The sequence below is a fragment of the Sturnira hondurensis genome, unplaced genomic scaffold (assembly GCF_014824575.4).
Source record: "Sturnira hondurensis isolate 20B ecotype Veracruz unplaced genomic scaffold, ASM1482457v3 Scaffold0025370, whole genome shotgun sequence".
Taxonomy (NCBI): Eukaryota; Metazoa; Chordata; class Mammalia; order Chiroptera; family Phyllostomidae; genus Sturnira; species Sturnira hondurensis.
Genome location: NW_028098001.1, coordinates 7,459,162 through 7,483,533, shown reverse-complemented (window position 1 = coordinate 7,483,533; position 24,372 = coordinate 7,459,162). Strand labels below are relative to the sequence as shown.

The 24,372-nt window shown below is 35.4% G+C and overlaps 2 protein-coding genes across 4 annotated transcripts in view; one reads left to right on the top strand and one right to left on the bottom strand.

Annotated features, from left to right (window-relative positions):
* The window catches only part of GJB7 (gap junction protein beta 7), an 86,615-nt gene that overhangs the window by 25,933 nt on the left and 36,310 nt on the right, over nucleotides 1–24,372 (bottom strand). The gene's annotated exons all lie outside the window — the stretch shown is intronic.
* ZNF292 (zinc finger protein 292) overlaps nucleotides 1–24,372 on the top strand; it is a 100,119-nt gene that overhangs the window by 65,487 nt on the left and 10,260 nt on the right. For 2 of the 3 annotated variants that reach the window (XM_037039413.1, XM_037039415.1), the window contains 4 exons: nucleotides 649–851; nucleotides 4,566–4,702; nucleotides 7,083–7,224; nucleotides 14,440–23,145. In XM_037039413.1, the coding sequence (XP_036895308.1) occupies nucleotides 649–851; nucleotides 4,566–4,702; nucleotides 7,083–7,224; nucleotides 14,440–21,573 (7,616 nt within the window). In that variant the 3' untranslated portion in view covers nucleotides 21,574–23,145. Of the gene's footprint in view, nucleotides 1–648; nucleotides 852–4,565; nucleotides 4,703–7,082; nucleotides 7,225–14,439; nucleotides 23,146–24,372 lie in introns of those variants that run through there. The other variant, XM_037039414.1, reaches the window with a different exon arrangement.

The following is a 24,372-nucleotide window of genomic DNA, read 5'->3' as shown; positions in this document are numbered from 1 at the left end:
TGCCTAAGTGGTACTCAAGCAAATGTTGAGGTTTATTGATTTATTTTAAAATAACAGCACAAATCCACAGAACATTTAACAGACTCCCCCCTCTTACTTATTTTTATGTATTTTAATATGTTTTAAAACACTCATTAAATCAAAATAGATTTTAATCATTAGTATTGAAAAAGAATTTGTCTAGTCTCATTTTCTAGAATATTCATTCTTTTGTAATTGTCTATAAAGGATGTAATCACTGACTACATCCTTATATAGGTAGGCCCTGTCACTGCTAATTTCTAGGGGTGCTTATCCCTGGTATTCAAGAATAAATGCTGTAGGTGGGGGATAATTTGTATGATTTTAAAAACATTGACTATTAGAATTCAATATGAAATTATTTTTATTATCAAGAAGTGATTTACTTCATTCTAAATGGTACTTTCAAAAGCAAGAATATTTCATGCAAAATTTAAGGGTAGCTATAGTATCTCCTCTAGTTTATTAGGTTATTTTGTGATAGCCTAACAGTAGTAAATAACTGCAAAAATGGGGGAGGGGCTTATTACTTCCTGTGCTTTTAAAATAATATTCCTTGTATAAGTGTATTGTTGCAAATGAACTGTCACCAAATGTTAATAATCAATTATGTCTTGTTTTTTAAAGTGAATGAATTTTTAGCTTTTGAGGGCCCCATCTTGTTGGATATGAGAATTAAACATCTAATCAAAACAAATCAGTTAAGTCAAGCAACTGCTCTAGCAAAGCTGTGTTCTGACCATCCAGAGATTGGTACAAAAGGTAGTTTTAAGCAAACTTACCTTGTCTGTCTTTGTACATCATCACCAAATGAAAAGTTAATCGAAGAGGTGAGTATGTTTTCTTTTGTTAGTAATTATTTTTAAAAGTGAAGAAACTTCCCTTTCTCTTAGGTGGTGAGGAACCATTGTTGTTGATCTTAAACCTTTTGGTGTGCTCTTGGATAGTGATTCTAAACAACTTTCAGAAGTATGTGTAAAACTATTTTACCCAGTTTCTTTTTTATTAATTTGAATCTTTTTATTACTTTGGCTGAATTATGGGAAAGGTGATGATGACTTAACAATTTAGTAGGGTGTTTATATTTGGCAGCATTTAGGCTATAATTTAGTTTTACCTGACTTAAGGATACTTGCACATCTTTTTAACTGGCTAATATAAGTAACTTCATAGTGTTCCGATGACTTATCTTTTGGAGTACTTTATATACTTAAATATATGTGTATACATACATACACATACATAAAATGTGTTTCTCATGAAAGCTAGGTAGATATGTATACTTCTCTAATCATATGCAAAAATAAAATTTATATTTGCATATTCAATGTAAATTTTTTTATGAGACATTATTGGCTTTTTTCCCCCTAGTTTGATGTAAAGCATGGTATTCATGTATTTTTATGTTTCATATTACAGAATTCTAAGAGTAGAATCATGGTCCAAATGGGAATTTTTCATTTTGAATGATTCATAATTCCAAAATGAAATTGGAGACAGTTGTAGGAGAATTACATGTTGTTGTTAAAAAAAACAGGGAATATGTATTTAGATAAAGAAAACTATAATACATTAGACAGTGTGTGAGAACATATTGTTTAAACAAGTGTCTTGTGTCTCTAATATAAATATTCTTCAACCTCAGAACAGTAGAAAGAGAACAAAGGGACTGTGGGACAGACTTAAGGATATATAAATGGAAATGTTGAGATGCAAGACAGAGGACAATTAGTAGAGTATGCATGATTACTGAGTAGATGGAGATTGTAATCAGAGTCCAGGAGGGTAGGCTCCGACAAAAAGCTGAATGCCCATATGAAGTTAGAAGTTGTAATTACAATGCTGATTGTGTCATTTTTCTTGATAGAAAGTGAAGAGGAACATGGTAGGCTTGGACCAAGATTAGAAATAAGCCACCCTGTTGTGAATGACAAAGATAATGATTATTTTGCTATACAAAGGGATTTAGAGTAGTATGTCTTTAACAAACAGATCAGTCTAATTGGCTCTAAGTATTTTATTCAGAGTTCTAAATTTTCCGGTATTTAAATCTTTGCTCACTTTTCAAAGCAAGAGAGAATAGTTATCTGTAATATAGATATAGTCCTTATATACATAATTTGTAATTTATGCTGCCTTGGATTTTAAAAGTAATTCTTGGTCATTGATGTCTATATTTGACCTGTATTTCACTTTCACAATTTTGATTCAACCATTCATTAGTTTAAATATGGTTTCAGTTTCCCTGCCATTCTCTGTAGTGTCACATTTTTTAAAAAGGGCCATCTATCTAGTGGTAAACCAGGGATTTAATAAAGGCTATGAAGTATACAATAAAAATTTTCTTAGTATACCTATAAAAAGTGAGATTTTCTGTATTAATAGAGCAAATGTTTTGATTGGTATATTGTATATATGTGAATAATTAAACAGAGGCTATCTTACATATATACAAAAATATTTTAAATTAAGTGTAATCTAGTAGAGATAATATTGGGAAAATAGTTTTCTTATACCTAATGTACGTATTTTACATCATTTGAGCATTTAGCAAGAATGGTGTAGGTTTTAGAAGAACCAAAAGAAATAATAAGAATCTAAACAAATCAGACTTTTAAGATATAAGAGTTTTTATTAAACCTAAACATGTAAAAATCAGTGTGTAGCAATAAAAAACCTCATTATGCTTGTGCCTGTTGAATTCTGGCAGGTGCACAGACTTTGAAGGTACGTCTGGGTTGAAATCTTGACTCTGCCACTAGTTAAGTATGTGGCTTTGAACAAGTAACTTTACCTCTCTGAGCCTGGTGTGTAAAAAGTAGTATCTACCAGGCAAGCTATTATGCTTCTTAGCAATGCTATTTCTGAAGAACCTGACATTAGTAAATGAAGAGTACCTGCTATTGTTATTATCCTGCTGTTGTTATCATCATCGTCGTCATCATCATCATCATCTTATGAAAGAGCAAAAAAAATTTAAAAAACAACTCATGGGTTGACTTCCTAATGTTTGTCATCATGGGTTCACCAAGGTTAATGGTTTTAAGATAACACAGTTTTTAATAAAAGATACTGTGATAAAATGGAGAGTAGGTCTTGGATGTCAGGCGTAACTTATGTGTATTTCTACCACTTAACTAACGAGTGTAACTTGGGCAGATTACATAATTTTTTTGAGCCTCACATTCATTATATATAAAATGTTTATGATAATACCAACCTAGTGAAAAAGTGATTAAGTGTAATATGTATGTCTGACAGTGCATTTAATATTGTAGGTATTTGAAAATATTTATTAAATATATTATTCAGCCCTTTCTTTTATTTGTTTAAATGGGGTAACTTTGTGAGGTTTGTAAGAAAGGCAGGCAGAGAAGTGGAAAGAGCACCAACAAGTTCTAAGGCTTAGTTCAGTCCTAATTGTGCCATTAACTTCATACTTCAAGAAACAGTTGTTAAATACAGAGTTGGGTGTTTTCTTGTATTAGTGTTTTCTAGCCCAATTAAATGCATGAAATGGAACTTCTAAATATATCCCCATGCAACCTTATCCTCATTATCAAAAATCAACTCCAAGACTATCCACGTCTCTAGTCAGACACTTGTTAAATCATATGCACATTACATTTTAAACACACACACGTACTCAGAAATTGATAGGGAGTGATAGAAGATCAATAAGGAGGAGCATGGTTACCTCTGTGGTACATGGGTGTTAATGGTCTGAATTGGTTTTCAATTTTGTTCATCAGTTGCACCACGTTGGGATTAATTTTTCTATTATGTGGAACACCAGTGATTTATGATTGTGTCCTATTTGTTAGTCTTGTCTTAGAGCAAATGCTTGTGGAAATCATAGGTAAATTTTTGTTTATGTGTTTGAGGTAATGAGGTAGTAATTTTAATTATTTAAGAAGCAGGAAGATGTAAGTGCATAATTAAATGAAACAAGTTGCCATCATCTAGCTTATATCTTTGCATGCATGACTGTTGACAAGCTTAGAGGTGATATGATTTTATACAAAAAGAAAAATACTGGAGATTTATAGAAAACTGAGGTGAGCTTAATTTAAAAGTGTTAGACTTAAATAAAATGTTTCATATTATACTTTTTCCCCTCAGATGAATAGACAATTTGTTTATTCGTCTGTATCCAGTAGATCTTCATGACTTTCTGCTAATTCTAATGTTTTTTAAATTAATGGGTAAAGGGGAAAAAATAGAGGTACTGCAGCTTTTCTTTTTCAGTATTGTAGATGTGATTTAATGGGTAGAGGGTGCCTACAATTAGCCTTAGTTATTTACCTATAAACAAATGCCTGTGAAGTTCTTGAAAATAGTTGGTTCTCTAGCTTGAAGAAAGATTATTTCTTTAAACTACAGCCTACTAATGACAAATTATAAATTGGTAGTGCTTGAGGTAATGAGGTTCTTTCTACTGGTGAAAATGATCTGTAAATATCTAATGAAATTTTTCAAGTATGTTACTATATATTTTAATATATAACCATTTTAAGGCACATTTCTATATCCTTTTTCTCTAGATTTCGGAAGTTGATTGCAAAGATGCACTAGAAATGATCTGTAACTTAGAATCTGAGGGTGATGAAAAAAGTGCTCTTGTTTTGTGTACTGCATTTTTGTCACGTCAGCTCCAGCAAGGAGAAATGTACTGTGCTTGGTGAGTTGTATTTCTTTTGTAATGAGGAGTTTGTTAAATAAGAGTTCAAAATAAGTTGTAAGAATTCAGATAGCCTAAAAACATATTTTTTAAAATTTTTTTAAGTCTCAAGACAAAAAGCCTGTTTTCAGGTATTATGCTATTTAAACTGATTATCAAGTAGTTCATATAATAACTTCAAAGACTTTTTGTATTAAGGACTACACAACTCCTTAATATACCAGTAATAATCATTATTGATCAGGGAATTTTTCATTGTTGGAGGAGGAAAGAAAAGTTTGTATTGTCTAATAGCATAATAAAAACTTCTTCAGACATGTGTGCTACCTGTGATGGAATGTATTTTTTTCCTCTGCATATTATACATTTTTAACTCTATGTAACTAGCTGTTAATCATTTGTGTATGGAGATATAAATTCATTTTATTTCTGTGAGAAATCATTCAGCTTCACTAACTTCTTCAATGCACATTTCTTTATGTGATACATTTCCAAGTGGGCAAAGCCTGTTATATATAATCTTTTGTGGGGGCTACAACTAACAGAGATGTTGGTGGCAGTTAACTCAGAAACTTTAAGATCAGCTTTTTAATTTAGTTTTAACTAACTGGTCAGTCAACATTATTAATCTTCACTGTTGTTTAGGTATGTGGAAACAAAAAAGGAAATTTACAGTATTTTGACATTTAAGGATGTTGATCAAGTGATACAAGGCATACAAATGAGTATAGAACAGGCAAGCTGCATAAATGGTTATGTAATCAAAGAATAGTAAAGTACATAATTGTAAAGATTTTCTGAGCAGTTAAGCTTCATTGTGTAGGAAAAATTGTATATGCAATACAGACAGAATTAATATAAAAGGCAGATAGAAAGATTGTGAAGAGAGAATAAATAACTGCATTTGTTTAGGACAAGTATTGGGTTGGCCAAAAGGTTTGTTGTGGCACTTAGTTGTCTTTAAACTTCATCTGAAACAATTTTGTTAGACTGTGTTGTAACAGCTGTCATATCAGCAGGCATTTTAAAAAATGTATCAAAATTGGTGAATTTTTGTGTAGCTATTTTATTCAGTAATACTGGAAGATGGAAAAATAAGCAACATTTTCACCATATTATGGTTTATAATTTCAGTAAAAGTAAAATCACAATTGAAATGTTTTAAAAAGATTTGTGTGGTATATAAAGAAGGTGCTGTGATTGATCAAGCAAGTCAAAAGTAATTGGCAAAGTTTCATGCTAGAGATCTCTCCCTGGACAGTGCTCCACCGTTGGAAAGACCAGTTGAAGTTGATATCAATCAAATCAAGACATTACCTAAGAACAGTCAACGTTATACCACACAGGAGATAATCGACATACTCAAAATATCTCTATAAAGCATTGAAAATCATTTGCACCAGCTTGGTTATGTTAATCACTTTGATGTTTGGGTTCCACATAAATTAAGCAAAAAAAAAAAAACCTTGACTGTATTCCCTCATGTGATTCTCTACTTTAACGAAATGAAAATGTTCCATTTTTAAAACAAATTATGACAGGTGATAAAAAGTGGATACGTCACAGTAATATGGAACAGGAGATCATGCAACAAAGTGAAATGAACCATCACCAACCGCATCAAAGGCCAGTTTTCATCCAAGGAAGGTGATATTGTGTATATGGTGGGATTGGAAGGGAGTCCTCTATAATGAACTCTGTCCAGAGTACCAAACAATTAATTCCAACAAGCACTGCTCCAAGTTAGACCAACTCAAAGCAACACTCAGTGAAAAGCACCTGGAATAGTCAAATGCATAATCTTCCATCAGGATAATGTAAGACCACATGTTTTTTGATGACAAGGCAAAAACTGTTAGAGCTGGCTGGGTCGTTCTGATTCCCAATTATGCCATATTCACCAAACATTACATTTTGGGATTTCCACTTATTTTGGTCTTTACAAAATTATTTTCATGGGAAAAATTTCAATTTCCTGGAAGACTGCAAAAGGCATGTGGAACAGTTCTTTGCTCAAAAGTTACAGTTTTGGGAAGATGGAATTCTAAAGTTGCCTAAAAGATGGCAGAAGGTAGTGGAACAAAATGGTGAATACATTGTTGAATAAAGTTATTGGTAAAAATTTAAAATGTCTTTTATTTTTACTTAAAAACAGAACGAAGTTTTTGGCCAAGCCAATGTATACTGATTTCATTTAGTTTCTAGAAAATTGAGATGATTTTTTTTTTGTTTTTAAACTTAATTACACATGTATATTTGAAATGTGAAACCAGTTTTAATTTCCAAAGTAGTAATTGCACTGACATAGTCCATGTTTATTACATTACTGCTCTAACTTTTTTTTGTATTTACTTAATTACTTTTTTTTTTTTTTTTTTAGGGAACTAACTCTCTTTTGGAGTAAATTACAACAGAGAGTAGAACCATCTGTACATGTGTACCTAGAAAGATGTCGTCAACTTTCTTTGTTAACCAAGACGGTATATCACATTTTCTTCCTGATTAAAGTTATTAATTCAGAGGTAAGAATAATCAAGGTAGCTTTCCTTAATTTAAAATATGTAAGTTATTTTTAATAAAAGACTATAATATTTTGGTACCCTTTCCAGTGATACTTTATTTAATGCTTTGAACATCAGTTTTTTTAAGTCCCTTAAGATGTTATTTTAATATATTTTATTGATAATGCTATTTCATCTGTACCTTTTTTTTCTCCCCTTTATCCTCCTCTGCCCTGTACCATCCCTCCCTCCAGCAAGCCCACCCCTTAGTTCATGTCCATGAGTCAGGCATATAAATTCTTAGGCTTCTCCATTTCCTATACTATTCTAAACCTCCCCCTGTCTATTTTGTACCTACCAATTAGGTGTCTTAATCTCTGTACCTTTTCCTCCATTCTCCCTCTTCCCCCTTGCAGCTGATAACCGTCCAAATAATCTCCATGTCTGTGATCCTGTTCCTGTTCTAGTTGTTTGCTTAGTTTGTTTTTGTTTTTTACATTCAGTTGTTGATAGTTGTGGGTTTGTTGTCATTTTAATGTTCATAGTTTTGCCATTTAATGTAATAGTGGCTTGGTGATGATGAATTAGTCCTTTAGCTCCACCTTGTCTGGGAAGCTCTTAATCTGCCCTTCCATTCTAAACAATAGCTTTGCTGGATAGGGGAATCTAGGTTGTGGGTCCTTGATTTTTATCACTTTGAATACTTCTTGCCAGTCCCTTCTTGCTTGCAAAGTTTCTTTCAAGATACAGCTGATAGTCTTACGGGAACTCCTTTGTAGGTAACTCTGTGGTTTTCTCTTGCTGCTTTTAAGATTCTCTCCTTTAAACTTTAGCCTCTTTTTTTTTTTAGATATTTTTTTAAAGATTTTATTTATTTAATTTATATTTTTATTTTATTTATTTTTTAAAATATGTTTTATTGATTATGCCATTACAGTTGTCCCATTCCCCCCCTTCATTCCCCTCCACATTTCACCCTTTAGTTCATGTCTATGTTCTTTAGTTTCTACATTTCCCATACTATTCTTGCCCTCCCCCCTATTTTCTACCTACCATCTATGCTACTTATTTTCTGTACCTTCTCCCCCCTTCTCCTCCTCCCACTCCCCTGATGCTAACCCTCCTTGTGATCTCCATTTCTGCTCCTGATCTAGCTGTCCACTTAGTTTGCTTTTGTTTTAGATGTGAGTTTGCTGTCCTTTCACTGTTCATATTTTTTATCTTCTTTTTCTTAGATAAGTCCCTTTAACATTTCATATAATAAGGGCTTGGTGATGATGAACTCCATGAATTTGACCTTATCTGTGAAGCACTTTATCTGCCCTTCCCTTCTAAATGAAAGCTTTGCCAGATAGAGCAATCTTGGATGTAGGTCTTTGGATTTCATGACTTGGAATACTTCTTTCCAGCCCCTTCTTGCCTGTAAGGTCTCTTTTGAGAAATCCGCTGACAGTCTGATGGGAGCTCCTTTGTAGGTGACTGTCCCCTTATCTCTTGCTGCTTCTAGAATTCTCTCCTTCATTTTAATCTTGGCTAATTGTAATTAGGATATGCTTTGGTGTGTTCCTCCTTGGGTCCAACTTCTTTGGGACTCTCTGAGCTTCCTGGACTTCTTGGAAGTCTGTTTCCTTTGCTAGATTGAGGAAGTTCTCCTTTGTTCAAGTAAGTTTTCCACTTGTTGCTGTTCCTCTTCCCCTTCTGGTACCCCTATAATTCAGATGTTGGAACGTTTAAAGATGTCCTGGAGGTTCCTAAGCCTCTCCTCATTTTTAAATTCTTGTTTCTTCATTCTTTTTGGTTTGGTTGTTTCTTCCTTCTGGTCCACTCCATTGATTTTAGTCCCAGATTTGTTTCCAACACTATTGGTTCTCTGTGCATTTTGCTTCATTTCACTTAGTGTAGCCTTCATTGTTTCATCTAATTTGTGACTAAAATCAACCAGTTCAGTGAGCATCCTGATCACCAGTATTTTGAACTGTGCATCCAATAGGTTGGCTGTTTCTTGGTCGCTTAGAACTGTTGGCTCTGGGGCTTTGAGCTGTTCTTCTACTTCAGCCATATGTTTTGGTTTGTTTGCGCCTGTTACGTATGAGAGGCGAAAGCTTAGGTGTTCACTGGGGCCAGTCAGCCCAGTTGCTGGGTTGTGACTGGGGGCGGGGTCAGCGGGAGCAGTGGGGTTTGTTCCACTCTCACCCAGATTTCTGTCCCATCTGCCACTTCCCAAAAGGAAATTGGGCCCTTCTGGTGCTGGTTCCTGGGTGTGTGGACTTGTGTTTATTCTAGGATTCTGTGGATCTCTCCAGTGAACTCTCCCGTGAGTCTAGGAGCCTCTCCTGGCACCTCAACCCCCGAAAGTTTTTCCATTCAGTGTTTTTAGGCTTTATTTCCCATCTCGGGGGCCCTGGGTTATGTGGTCTGTCTCAGTGACCGTTTTTAAACCTGCTTGTTTTCTCTGCACGAAATATGTGTCTGTGGTCAGCCAGCTGCCTTGTGAGCCTTACTGGGTTTTTGTCCAGCACCTGCCCAGTTCACCAATCACCACCTCCTCCTGCCTTGACCTCTCTCTGCTGGCTGCCAACTCTGCCCCTCTTACCGGTCTGGATGAATGGTTCATTGTCGGACTTCAGTACAGTTCAATTTTCTGTCTGTTTTGGTTGTGGTTTTTTGTTTCTAAATCTTTGTTGTCCTTAAATTTGGTTGTGCGAGGAGGTACAGTGTTTCCACCTACGCCTCCACCTTGGCTGGAAGTTTCTAAACTTTAGCCTTTTTATTATGATGTATCTTAGTGTGGTCCTCTTTGGTTCCAACTTCTTTGGTACTCTCTGTGCTTCCTGGACTTGTATGTCTAGGAAGACATTTCCTTTGCCAAACTAGGGAAGCTTATTTCAAATAAGCTTTCAACTTCTTGCCCTTATTCTTCTCCCTTTGGCACACCTATGATTCAGATGTTGGTACTTTTGGAGATGTCACAGAGTTGTCTTATACTTGGGGTTTTTTTGAATTCTTGTTTCTTTATTCTGTTTTGGTTCAGTGTTTATTTCTTTCTTGTCTTCGAAATCGTTGCTTTGAATCCTGGCTTCCTTACCTTCATTGTTGGTTCCCTGTGAATTTTTCTTTATTTCACTTAGTGTAGTCTTTATCTCTTCCCTTATGTTCCTGCTGTACTCAGTGAGTTCTCTGAGCATCCTTATCACCAGTATTTTGAACTCTATCTAGTAAGTTGACTATCTCCATTTCATTTAGTTCTTTTTCTGCAGTTTTGTTCTGTTCTTTCATTTGGGCCATATTTTATCTCCTCAATTTGGCAGTTTCCCTGTATTTGTTTCTGTGTATCAGGTAGAGCTGCTTTGACTCTGCGTTTAGCGCACCTGTTAACTTGTAATAGCAGAGCCTTAGGTAATCACCAGGGCGGGACATCTAGCTTCGCCGCTTTGTGGCATTGTGGGAGGGCGGGTTGGTGAGGGTACAGTACCACTGCCTGGCTTCTGACGGCTTGCCCAGCACTCTTCCCATTTCTAGTTGCTTCACCCATATGCACCTGACACACTTGTAGCTGCTGTCCTGATTGGTTCCTCGAATAGGTGGGTTTGTGTACATTGTAGCACTGTGTGGGCTCTTTTAACAAAAACTGGCAGTTTCTTCCGCTGCTCCAACCCCCAGTGGTTTATATATCTGTAAGTTGTGAGGCTTTATCTTTGTGGCATTGGACCCTGGCTGTGCAGTCTCTCATGGGCCTGGGATCACTCGTTCCCAAGGTGTTCCTTCCAATTTTTATTCACCACATTTGAATATGGGTTTGCCCATTCCACTACTACCACCTCTCTGTGCCACACTGCATCTTCACCACACTGTGTCCTCTCCACCCTGGCTCCCTGGCTCTGTACCTCTGCCACATATCCATCTGGATGAGTGTTGCTTCTAAAAATCTGCGGTTGTCAAAATTCCATACAGTTAAATTTTCTGGCAGTTTTAGGTATTTTTTGTTTTAAGGTTAGTTGTCGTCGTGTGAGAAGGCTTAACTGTGTCTACATGCGCCTCCATCTTGACCAGAAGTCTATCTTCATATTATTCCTCCTGAAATAATTTCATTTTAAGGTGTAAAGAACAAGAATGAATGTTTCTGCTGTCCTGTTTTTCTCTATCCATGTTAACTCGTCCTTATTTTTCATTTTATATATTATAATGCTTCAGGTTGAAAAAATAAACTGAGAATGACAAGTTTCTTAGGAAATTACTCTGCAGTTTAAATATGTGCTGCCACTATTTTTTATCTAACTTAAGAACAGCATCATAAAGTTGAAAAAACTTGGAACTAAAAGTCAGACAAGCTGGGTATAAATCTTGACTTGCTATTGACCACCTGGTAACTTTAGCCACTTTGGATTTCCTTTCTTAATCAAAAGAATATAGAAGGTTAAGTAAAAGTGACTGTCCTCCTTCAACCTTACACCCCACTCAGAGGGACATCATGTTGAGAGGGGAAAAAACTTGATTGAAAGCTACACATTAAGGTAGCTAATTAAATTTTAAAAAATGTAAATTCCTTTTTCAGTCACAATAGCCATATTTTAGATGTGCAATTGCTCCATCCAGGTAGTGACTATCATATTAAACAGCACATATAAAGAACATTTCTGCCATATCAGTTCTGCTGAGTATTGCTTTTCTAGGGAGTTTAGGTTCAGAAGTAAAGCACATAAAAAAGCAGTTAAAAGTATGAATATATGATTTTCAGAACCGTGGATACAGACCAAAATATATATTTATTATATCACAAGTAAGTATCAAGACAAATGAGAGAATGGCATATTTGCATAACTATAGTTTCCTCAGTTATACCTGGAATTGTAGGCTATTTGGGTAGGGGTAAAGGTAAAAGACGAAGCTGGGCGAGAGGAGATACTGGTTAGATTGTGAAGACCATTTTGTATTCCATGCTTAGTTATATTTAATTCTGAAATCCATAAGTAACAATTTAAGAATTTGAAAGCAGGGTAAGGCATGATACTGTGGATAGCTAGGGAAAGGGCTAATGGGATGTGCATGGGAACTAATACCATCATGTAAGTAAGCCTTGGGTAACTTTGGGTCAAGAATACTAGGCAGCCCTGGCTGGTATGGCTCAGTGGATTGAGCACCAGCCTATGAACCAAAGGGTTGCCAGTTTGATTCCCAGTCAGGGCACATGCCTGGGTCGTGGGCCAGGTCCCCAGAGAGGGGCATGCCAGAGGAAGCCACACATTGATGTTTCTCTCCCTCTCTTTCTCCTTCCCTTCCCCTCTCCCTAAAAATGAATAAATAAAATTTTACCCCCCAAAAAAGGATACTAGGCAGCCAAAGGAAAGTAACAAAAAAAGAAGGGATACCAAAGGTAAAACTTGCCGTTTTTAGAAGCCTTCCTGTTGCAATGCAAGTACCAGAAATGGGAATTTGTCTATTCTTTCTTTGAATTGATACCACTTTACTGTTTTTGTTCCTGTGGCTTAACAATTTAAACTGATGCTATCATCATTTTTATCAAATGAAGCTAGCAATTAAGTAGATTTTATGGACTAATTGTTTAATCACATGTATGTATTTATGGAAAGTTATGATTTGAATATTATTTAGAAACTTAATTTTTAATTACATAAAGTTGAAAGCTCAAAATTAAAAAGTTGATATGGTTTATTGTTTTTCAGGTGTTAATTTGTTAAGGTTTCAGAGTTATTTACAACACAAAGGTTTGTCATCTCAGGAGGAAGGAATTGATACTCATATTAGTAGCCCCTAGTGCATGTAACAGATAAAATTTTTCTGGCTCAGATCTATCCCAAAATAATATAAAATAATGATACAAGTTTATATGAAAGCTAGAGACAATCATATGGTTCCATCTCTTTCCCAGTTGTCCTTTCTTCTCTGTCTCTTTTGAAAATAAGTTTCATATTGTCGTTTTGTCCTTTTTTTTTTTTTAATTAATTTTCTTCTTGGTCTTTGTGCCCTTCTTTTTTCTGAAATCAATTCCAGTTCGGTGTCCCAGCCTCCTTCCCTCACTTTCTTTTTGGCCCACAAATCTAAGCTTCTGTTTTAGTAAATATTTTTTATGTATTTCTTAATGTATGAAAATATAGATCCTGTTAGCTTTTTTGACTCACTTTCTTTTCTTGCCTCTTGATCTTATGCCACGCATATTTCATTCTCATAAATATGGCTACATCTTTTGACTGACTTATTTTTTATATGTCCCCTTTTAGACTTTTAAAACCCATTTTANCAATTCCAGTTCGGTGTCCCAGCCTCCTTCCCTCACTTTCTTTTTGGCCCACAAATCTAAGCTTCTGTTTTAGTAAATATTTTATTTATTTCTTAATGTATGAAAATATAGATCCTGTTAGCTTTTTTGACTCACTTTCTTTTCTTGCCTCTTGATCTTATGCCACGCATATTTCATTCTCATAAATATGGCTACATCTTTTGACTGACTTATTTTTTATATGTCCCCTTTTAGACTTTTAAAACCCATTTTATCTTCACTACATGTTTCTTTCAAATAATTCTTATATTCATTACTGCTATCTTATAATAACAGCTCAAGATGCTAATTCAAAAGGAAAAGTGTTTATGTCTCCTCCTTCTCCTAATTTCTTAAGCTGGCCTGAGGTAGGTAATTTGGCATTCAATTTTCAATAGAATTAGAGTCTTCACTGTTATAAGGAGTAAATAACAACTTTATTTTGTTACAAGTGAAAATCTCCTTTCATTACTCAGGAGATATAGGGACATTCTCAGTATTGTAATTGAGATAAAAAGACTTTGTTTCAGAAGGGTTATAAATGCAAACTTAGGAAATGAGATAAGTGATAAAGTCAATAGCATTTATTAATCACTTACTTTGTGCCAGACATTATACCAAACTATACCAGCAATTTTACAAAGTTTTGCTGTTTTGATCACTTATTTTATAAGTGGAATATGAAAGAACAAAGAAGTTAAGTAACTTCCCAGTTTGCTAGCTATTAGATAATCTTGGCTGCCAGTGCTTATACTTTTGCTGCTGTTCTATACGGTTCTTTACACACGGACACACACACACACACACACACACCCCCAAGACTGAGCCACAATGCTGTAAAGAAGTATCTTTCATATATTGCCTGTTGGAAAATTTGAGAAAAGCAAACCTTGGTTTTAAATTACTAAATGAACAAATCTCCATTGATTACAAGTTAACATTTCCTTTTTGGTTTTTCACAGACTGAAGGGGCTGGACTTGCTACCTGCATAGAGCTATGTGTAAAGGCTCTTCGCTTGGAATCTGCAGAAAATACTGAAGTGAAAATATCTATTTGCAAGACCATTTCATGCTTGTTACCTGATGATCTGGAAGTTAAACGTGCTTGTCAACTGAGTGAATTTCTTATTGAGCCTACAGTAGATGCCTATTATGCTGTGGAAATGTTGTATAACCAGCCAGACCAGAAATACGACGAAGAGAATCTTCCAATACCAAATTCTCTACGCTGTGAGCTCTTACTTGTATTAAAAACACAATGGCCCTTCGATCCAGAATTCTGGGATTGGAAAACCTTAAAACGACAATGCCTTGCATTAATGGGGGAAGAAGCATCCATTGTGTCTTCAATTGATGAACTAAATGATAGTGAAGTTTATGAGAAAGTAGACTACCAGGAAGAGATTAAAGAAACTTCTGTGAATGGACTTTCTGGTGGAATTGGTGCTAACTCTGGACTTCTTTGTGATGAAAAGCAGAAGAAAAAAGAAATAAAACAGTTAAGAGAGAGGGGGTTTATATCTGCTAGGTTTCGGAATTGGCAAGCCTACATGCAGTATTGCGTGCTATGTGACAAAGAATTCCTTGGTCATAGAATAGTACGACATGCTCAAAAACATTACAAAGATGGGATTTACAGTTGTCCCATATGTGCAAAGAACTTTAATTCTAAAGAAACTTTTGTCCCTCATGTCACATTGCATGTTAAACAATCTAGTAAAGAGAGACTAGCAGCTATGAAACCATTAAGAAGATTGGGAAGGCCTCCTAAGATCACAGCTACCAATGAAAACCAGAAGACTAATGCTGTGGCCAAGCAGGAACAGCGGCCTATAAAAAAGAATAGCCTCTATTCAACAGACTTTATAGTATTTAATGACAATGATGGTTCGGATGATGAAAATGATGACAAAGATAAATCATACGAGCCAGAAGTGATCCCAGCCCAGAAACCAGTACCTGTCAATGAATTTAATTGCCCTGTAACTTTTTGTAAAAAGGGCTTTAAGTACTTTAAAAATCTAATTGCTCATGTAAAGGGGCATAAGGATAGTGAAGATGCCAAGCGCTTTCTTGAAATGCAAAGCAAAAAGGTTATTTGCCAGTACTGTAGACGGCATTTTGTAAGTGTTACTCATCTCAATGATCACTTACAAATGCACTGTGGCAGTAAACCATATATCTGTATACAGATGAAATGTAAGGCTGGTTTTAATAGTTACGCAGAGCTCTTGACCCACCGAAAGGAACATCAAGTCTTTAGAGCAAAGTGTATGTTTCCTAAATGTGGCAGAATTTTTTCAGAAGCTTACTTACTATATGATCATGAAGCACAGCATTACAATACCTATACTTGTAAATTCACAGGTTGTGGTAAAGTGTATCGTTCTCAGAGTGAGCTAGAAAAGCACCTGGATGATCACAGTACTCCTGAAGAAGTGCTGCCTCCAGAAGACCAACTTAATTCATCTGGAGCTTCTGTTCAGCCTACCAAAGTGAGTCAGAACTCAGAAGGGAACACCGAGAAAGAAAGGTCTATGCTTTCTTCAGAAAACACGGGTAATACCCTATCAGCAGATAGAGGTGATGCTTGGGAGAAAAACAAGGCAGAATCACCTGTGGCCAAACAAGACCAGATTTCTTCTTCCGAGCTCAGGCATGCTGATGAATCATTGTCAAATGGTTTGGAAAATCTTGCTACTACTCCACTGCTGCAGGCCAGTGAAGTAGCTGTGTCCATTAAGGTGTCCCTCAATCAAGGCATCGAGGATAACTTTGGAAAGCAAGAAAACTCAACTGTGGGAGACACTGGTGCATCACTGGTCACAAATCTACGTACAGTAGTTGAGGATTCTTGTAATGATTTGTGTCATCCAGGTTTCCAGGAGAGAAAAGAACAGGATTGCTTTAATGAAGCCCAGATTACTCAGAATTCTTTAGTAAATTCAGAAGCCCTCAAAACAGAAGACCTTTCCCCACAAAACTTAGAAAAACAAGTGAACGACTTGATGAACTTTTCTGTGCAAAATCAGGCAGGATTTCAAAATAGTTTATCAACATCCAAATTTGAATGTGGAGGTAATGTTAAAACTTCGTCCAGTCTTTGTAATTTACCTCTAAAGACATTAGAAAGTATCGCATTTGTTTCACCACAGCCCAACCTAAGCAGTTCTTTAGGAACTCCATCAGTGCCTCCAAAAGCGCCAGTTCAGAAATTCAGTTGCCAGGTTGAGGGATGTACTCGAACCTATAATTCTTCACAGAGTATTGGGAAACACATGAAGACGGCACACCCTGACCAGTATGCTGCATTTAAAATGCAGTGCAAAAGTAAGAAAGGTCAGAAATCTAACAACTTAAATGCACCAAATAATGGAAAGTTTGTTTATTTTTTGCAGTCACAGGTGAGCAGCTCTAACAATGCATTTTTTATACCACAGACCAAAGCCAATGGGAATCCTACTTGTTCAGATCAGTTGCAGGACGTCTCATCTTCCATTTTTCCAGGTCATTTAGCCAATGTGTCAACTCCACTGTTACCCTCAGTGGAAAGTGTCATAAATCCAAATATACCTTCTCAGGATAAAAATGAACAAGGTGGTGGTATGTTATGTTCCCAGATGGAAAATTTGTCTAATACTACCTTGCCAGCACAAATGGAAGATCTAACCAAAACAGTTTTACCTTTGAATATTGACAGTGGCTCAGATCCTTTCCTCCCTTTACCTGCAGAAAGTAGTTCAATGTCTCTCTTCCCTTCACCAGCAGATAGTGGAACTAACTCTGTTTTTTCCCAACTGGAAAACAATACAAATCATTTTTCCTCACAGATTGAGGGAAACACTAATTCCTCCTTTCTCAAAGGAGGCAACGGTGAAAATGCAGTTTTTCCCTCACAAGTAAATGTTGAAAATGACTTCAGTAGCACCAGTGCCCAACAGTCTGCTCCTGAAAAAGTTAAGAAAGACCGTGGGCGGGGCCCAAATGGGAAGGAAAGAAAACCGAAGCACAATAAAAGGGCTAAGTGGCCTGCAATTATCAGAGATGGGAAATTTATCTGTAGTAGGTGTTACAGGGCTTTTACCAATCCCAGATCTCTGGGTGGACACTTATCTAAGCGATCTTACTGTAAACCACTGGATGGAGCAGAGATTGCTCAAGAACTTCTACAGAGTAATGGACAGCCTTCTCTTCTTGCCAGCATGATTCTCTCAACAAATACAGTAAATATGCAGCAGCCACAACAGTCTACCTTCAATTCAGAAGCATGTTTTAAAGATCCATCATTCCTGCAACTTCTTGCTGCTGAAAATCGCTCAACATTTTTACCAAATACATTTCCTAGGACTGGTGTGACTAACTTTAGTACCGGTGTTAGTCAAGAAGGAAGTGAAATTATTAAACAGGCTTTGGAAACTGCTGGCATTCCTAGTACATTTGAAGGTACCGAAATGCTTCCTCATGTTCCAACAAGTTGTGTCTCAGATGCAGCACAAGTAAATGCAACAGTAATACCAAATCCAGCAGTGCCACCACCCCTGTTGCAGACTGTATGCCACCCTAATCCCCTGCTGACAAACCAGAATAGACCACCAAACTCCAAAACTCCCTCCATTGAGGAATGCAGCAGTTTGCCTGTTTTTTCAACAAATGACTTACTACTAAAAACTGTTGAAAATGGCTTGTGCTCTAATACATTCCCTAATTCTAGTGGGCCATCACAAAACTTTACCAATAATAGTTCACGTGTTTCAGTTATCAGTGGTCCTCAGAACACAAGGTCCAGTCATTTAAATAAAAAGGGGAACAGTGCTTCTAAGAGAAGAAAGAAAGTTACTCCTCAACTAATTGCACCTAATGCTTCCCAAAACTTGGTAACAAGTGACTTAACAGCAATGGGACTTATAGCAAAGAATATTGAAATACCAACTACTAACCTTCATTCAAATGTAATTCCAAATTGTGAACCTCAGGGTTTGGTGGAAAATCTAACACAGAAATTAAATAATGTTGACAATCAGTTATTTATGACTGATGTGAAAGAAAACTTTAAAACCAACGTCGAGTCACATACAGTGTTAGCTCCTTTACCATTAAAAACCGAAAATGGTGATTCCCAAATGATGGCTTTGAATTCATGCACAAGTTCAGTAAATTCTGACTTGCAGATTTCTGAAGACAGTGTCATACAAAATTTTGAAAAGACTCTTGAAATTATTAAAAGTGCTATGAATTCTCAAATACTTGAGGTGAAAAATGGATCTCAGGGTGTTGGTGAAACATCGCAGAATGCTCAAATAAATTATACTATCCAACTTCCTTCAGTGAACACTGCACAAAATAACAAATTACCTGGCACTTCTCAGTTTTCCTCCCTCATGGGTGTCATGCCAGCAAAAAGTAATGTTCCTCAGTCTGAAGTATTACATAAGGAAGATCAAATGCAGGAAATTTTAGAAGGGTTACAGAAATTAAAATTAGAAAATGATCTATCTACTACAGCAACCCAGTGTGTACTAATAAATACGTCAGTGACACTGACTCCTACTCCCGTTAAATCAATTCCAAATGTTACAGTTGTTCAGCCAGTTTCTGAAGTACTAAATAATATTCAGTTCAGTGACAAAGTTAATAAACCCTTTGTGTGTCAAAACCAAGGCTGTAATTACAGTGCTATGACAAAGGATGCTCTATTTAAGCACTATGGTAAAATTCATCAGTACACTCCAGAGATGATTCTTGAAATTAAGAAGAATCAATTGAAATTTGCTCCATTTAAATGTGTAGTACCTACATGTACGAAAACATTTACAAGAAATTCTAATCTTCGGGCACACTGTCAGTTGGTACATCATTTTACAACAGAGGAAATGGTAAAGTTAAAAATAAAAAGACCTTATGGAAGAAAGTCTCAGAGTGAAAATTTGTCAGCTCCACGAATACCACAAGTAAAAAGACAGCTAGTTATGGCAGAGGAAAATAAAAGGGAACTCCAGTCTGCTGTGGAATTGGGGGCAATGAAGGAAAATGCCTTCAGTAATATAGCAGTGATTCCAGAAAAACAACTTGTAGGGAAAAAAAGTCCTGAAAAAACAGAAAGTTCTTCACAGGTGATTACAGTTATTTCTGAACAATGTAACACAAATTCTCTCACAAACATACAAACCAAAGGACGGAAAATTAGAAGACATAAAAAAGAAAAGGAGGAGAAAAAACGTAAGAAGCCAATTTCCCAGTCCCTTGAGTTCCCGACAAGATATAGTCCCTACAGACCTTACCGATGTGTTCATCAGGGTTGCTTTGCTGCCTTTACAATACAGCAAAACTTAATTCTGCATTACCAGGCTGTACACAAATCAGATCTACCTGCATTTTCTGCAGAGGTTGAAGAGGAAAGTGAAGCTGGTAAAGAAAGTGAAGAAATTGAAACTAAACAAACTGTGAAAGAATTTCGATGTCAGGTGAGTGACTGTTCTCGAATTTTCCAAGCCATTACTGGCCTGATACAACACTATATGAAACTTCATGAAATGACGCCTGAGGAAATTGAAAGTATGACTGCTTCTGTGAATGTTGGGAAATTTTCATGTGACCAGTTAGAGTGTAAATCTTCATTTACAACATATTTGAACTATGTTGTTCATCTTGAGGCAGACCATGGAATTGGGATAAGGGGAAGTAAAACTGAGGAAGATGGCATATACAAGTGTGACTGTGAAGGCTGTGACCGCATATACGCAACTCGGTCTAATCTCCTTCGGCACATTTTTAATAAGCATAATGATAAACATAAAGCTCATTTGATTCGGCCAAGAAGATTAACACCTGGTCAGGAAAATATATCAAGCAAAGCAAACCAAGAAAAGACAAAGTCTAAACATCGAGGGACAAAACACAGATCTGGAAAGGAAGTAACCAAAATGCCTAAGACCAAACGAAAGAAAAAAAATAATGTAGAAAACAAGAATGCAAAGATTGTACAAATTGAAGAAAATAAGCCTTATTCTCTGAAACGTGGAAAGCATGTCTATTCTATAAAGGCTAGAAATGATGCCTTATCTGAATGTACAAGCAGATTTGTGGCCCAGTATCCGTGTATGATAAAGGGGTGTACATCAGTTGTTACAAGTGAAAGCAATATAATTAGACATTATAAATGCCATAAATTGTCTAAAGCATTTACATCACAACACCGCAATCTTCTTATTGTTTTCAAACGGTGTTGCAACTCACAATTAAAGGAAACTCCTCAGCAAGAAACTGATAAGAATGATGAGAAAGAATTTGACACTTGTGTATCAGAGAGCAATGATAACTCAAGAACAGCTACAGTTCCACAGAAGGAAGTTGTAAAACATGAAAAAGATGAAATGGATGAGCTAACAGAATTATTTATTACAAAATTAATAAATGAAGACAACACAAGTGTGGAGACCCAAGCTCATACCTCTTCAAATGTAAAAAGTGATTTTCAGGAAGATAATCCTTGCCAGTTGGAAAAGCAAAAAGCAAGTAATTTGAAGAGAGTTAATAAAGAAAAAAATGTCTCCCAAAATAAAAAGAGGAAAGTTGAAAAAGCTGAACCAGCACCAGCAGTTGAGTTAAGTCATGTGCATAAAGAAGAAGAAACTGCTGTTGCGATTCAAACCACTGAGGAGCATCCTGCATCTTTCGACTGGAGCTCATTTAAGCCAATGGGATTTGAAGTATCATTTCTGAAGTTTCTTGAGGAGTCTGCAGTGAAGCAGAAGAAAAATACCGACAAAGACCATCCAAATAGTGGAAATAAAAAAGGATCCCATTCAAATTCAAGAAAAAATATTGACAAAACTGCTGTGAATAGTGGAAATCATATATGTTCTTACAAAGAAACTGAAACCTTTGTACAGTTTGCCAATCCATCACAGCTTCAGTGCAGTGACAATGTAAAAATTGTTTTAGACAAGACTCTAAAGGATTGCGCTGAGCTTGTCTTAAAGCAACTTCAGGAAATGAAACCTACCGTCAGTCTGAAAAAACTTGAAGTACATTCAAATGATCCAGATGTGTCTATTATGAAAGAAACTGGTAAAGCCACAGGGAGAGGGCAGTACTGATAACTAATGTACTATAAATACATCATTTACAATTTTATTTTAAATAGTCATCAAGCATGCTAGAATTGTGAAACTTTTTGGTTATTTTTTGTAGACATGAATTAACCTGGCCAAAAAATAAAAATAAAAAACATGGCATTTTTGTCATGTAAAACTTTTTTTTATCCCTATGGGACTTGAAGAACAGAATCAAAACTTCAGTTAATGTAAATATTGAGCTTAACCTCAAATTTTTATCAACCAGTTGCCCTTTTTATGAACTGAAATGAATTATCTATGTGATTGATATGTTTCACTAGGTCACTGCTCATGTATAACAGTACTCTGTTTGTAGATATCTTTTTTGTATATATTTATTATTATAAATCATTTGCTGCCACCAGCAGTATGTAATTCTAAACTATTAAATGACACGTTTATATTTGGAATTTTAATTTTTAACTAAGTAATCAAGTTTTTAAAACTTTCATTGTTTTAAATTAAGGATTTTTGAACAAAAACTAGAAACTGCCATAGTTGATTGATTTTTACATAAAGCATTTATTTACAAGATCTCAAAATTACTTTTCTCAAAGTAGGCACGTTATAGCAACACCTTGCTCTGCTTTGTAAATTTGCCATCCAGGATTTCAGGGTGGTATTCATGTGAAATTAAAGCAGATTCTTTAGCAGCTTCCTATAGTTACAGTTTTCCCCCCAGTGCTTCTAATTGGATACATATAATATGAGTCCCTGAAATATAATGGAAATGTGAATAAAGGATTTACATCAGAGATTACAAACGTTTGGTATTAAAAAACCTTTTGTGAATGTGATAGAAACTAGTAGTGTGGAGCAGTGTAAATATTTGAGGTGGTGATTTGTGAAGTAGCCCAGTATTGCCTTAAATAAAATCACATTTCATTTCTTGTTTTCTACATGTGATCTTATAAGGGTTTGTTTTTCCATTTTCTGAGATTTATAGATTGGTGTATAGCTTTAAACTGTATAAACTTTTGTGGAAAAATTTTTTTAAACATTTTTATAAACCTAAAAATTGGTATCATCAAATTGAGCCCATCTTGTGTTTATAAAATGCAAGAGTCCTTAACATTTATAATTACATAGATAAAACACTTTCTATAAGGAAGTTGGATTTTTTGATTTTACTGTTTATAGATGTTAGATTGTACAGATTTGTCTGTATTTTCCCACCATATCTAATGATGCTTTTTTCATTAGATTGGTCTTCCAGAGCAGTATTAGTTGTTATAGTTGATTATTTTGGTTATTCAGTATATGGTTAGCTCTTACAGTTTAGCTTTATTCACCATATTTATACTGTGGATTCACAGCCACAGATAGAAGTTATTTCAGAAGCGTTTATGACCTTCTCATTTGAAGTCCAACTAAAATCAGTACTGGAAACAAAAAACATCCTTTCAGATTGACTTGATTCTGTTTGCCATAAATGGTAGAATTGATTTTTGACTTTGTGTTGTTATAAACCAGTTGCGTTCACAATATTATTAGCCTGAGATATTAATGAGATTGTGATAGTATGAAAATGTGTTTATTCCCTGTGCAACATCAGATTTGCAGGAAAAATGAAGCACTTAACATTAACTGAAATTGCTGGTACTCTGAATAAATTAGCAGGTGTTAATAGTTTTATTTCTAGGGCCTAATTGGTTATATTGAATAGTTGGTTTTACCTCCTTAAGGTTTATTACCAATATGCATAAAACTTGATACATTAAAATTCCTATCCTTTGGTAAATTCATTGTTATTTATTAAAATAAAAGTTCTTATGGGTGATAAATACATGTTTTTTTCCTAAGTTAACAGTAACTTAACTTTGAGTAATTTTAATATTAAACTTTGTTAACAACTTATGTTTTCGTATAGTTTTCTTCAAAGATGATCTAGTTCTTAAAGGTAGGCATTTGGTAAAACTGCCCTATATAGTGCAGTAGCAAGTAGGTTTATTTCTGATGAATTTAGTGACAAACCGCTGTTAAGTGAAAATGCCAATGTGTTGGGGTTTTCCCTTTGCTCATTTAACATAAAATTGACCACTAGACATTTTTGTCTGTTCTCCTATATGTTAGGGAAAAGAGTTTGCCAACATTGAGTTAAATATTTTATATTTGGGTTCTGTATGCTAAAAGTTATTATGGAAGAGTGGGCTTTTTAGCATGGAACAGAGAAATCAAATTATGGTATAAAATAAATATGAATTTATAGAATAGCATGTTGGTAAAATTTGATATGGAATGTAATGCCTAAGTATTAAAAAAGAATCATAAATTATATATTTTTCATGGTATACTTTTTCTCAGTCATTTGTGTTGAGATACATTTTTCCTCCAGCCTAAATTTACCTGAGATTTCATTAAAAATTTGTGTTTTCTCCCTCTTCCAAACCCCCTAAAATTTGAATCTGCAGATCAGAACGTGTTAATTATTTAAAGTCATTGTGTTCAGTGAAATAAAACAGTTTGGGAAATTTTTAGCAGTGTTAAATTCAGCATTGTTAAATTATTCTAAAGAGCTGGAAGAGGTAGAGTTTTAACAAGGCAAGTTTGATTATTAGGTAGTAAATACAGTTGCTAAGGCTGTTGAGATAAAAGTACATGAAGAGTACAGCTAGCAACATCAAAGGAAAAATGCTATTTTTTGGTGGAGGGGGAAGGTTAGCAGTTACAGAAGTCTTGTTAAATAAGATGGGTCTTGACAGATGGATGAGTAGACATCAGAAGGTCAGAGGGGACAAAGAAATCCTAGCTGTGGAGGTATGAAAGGGACACGGTACATTT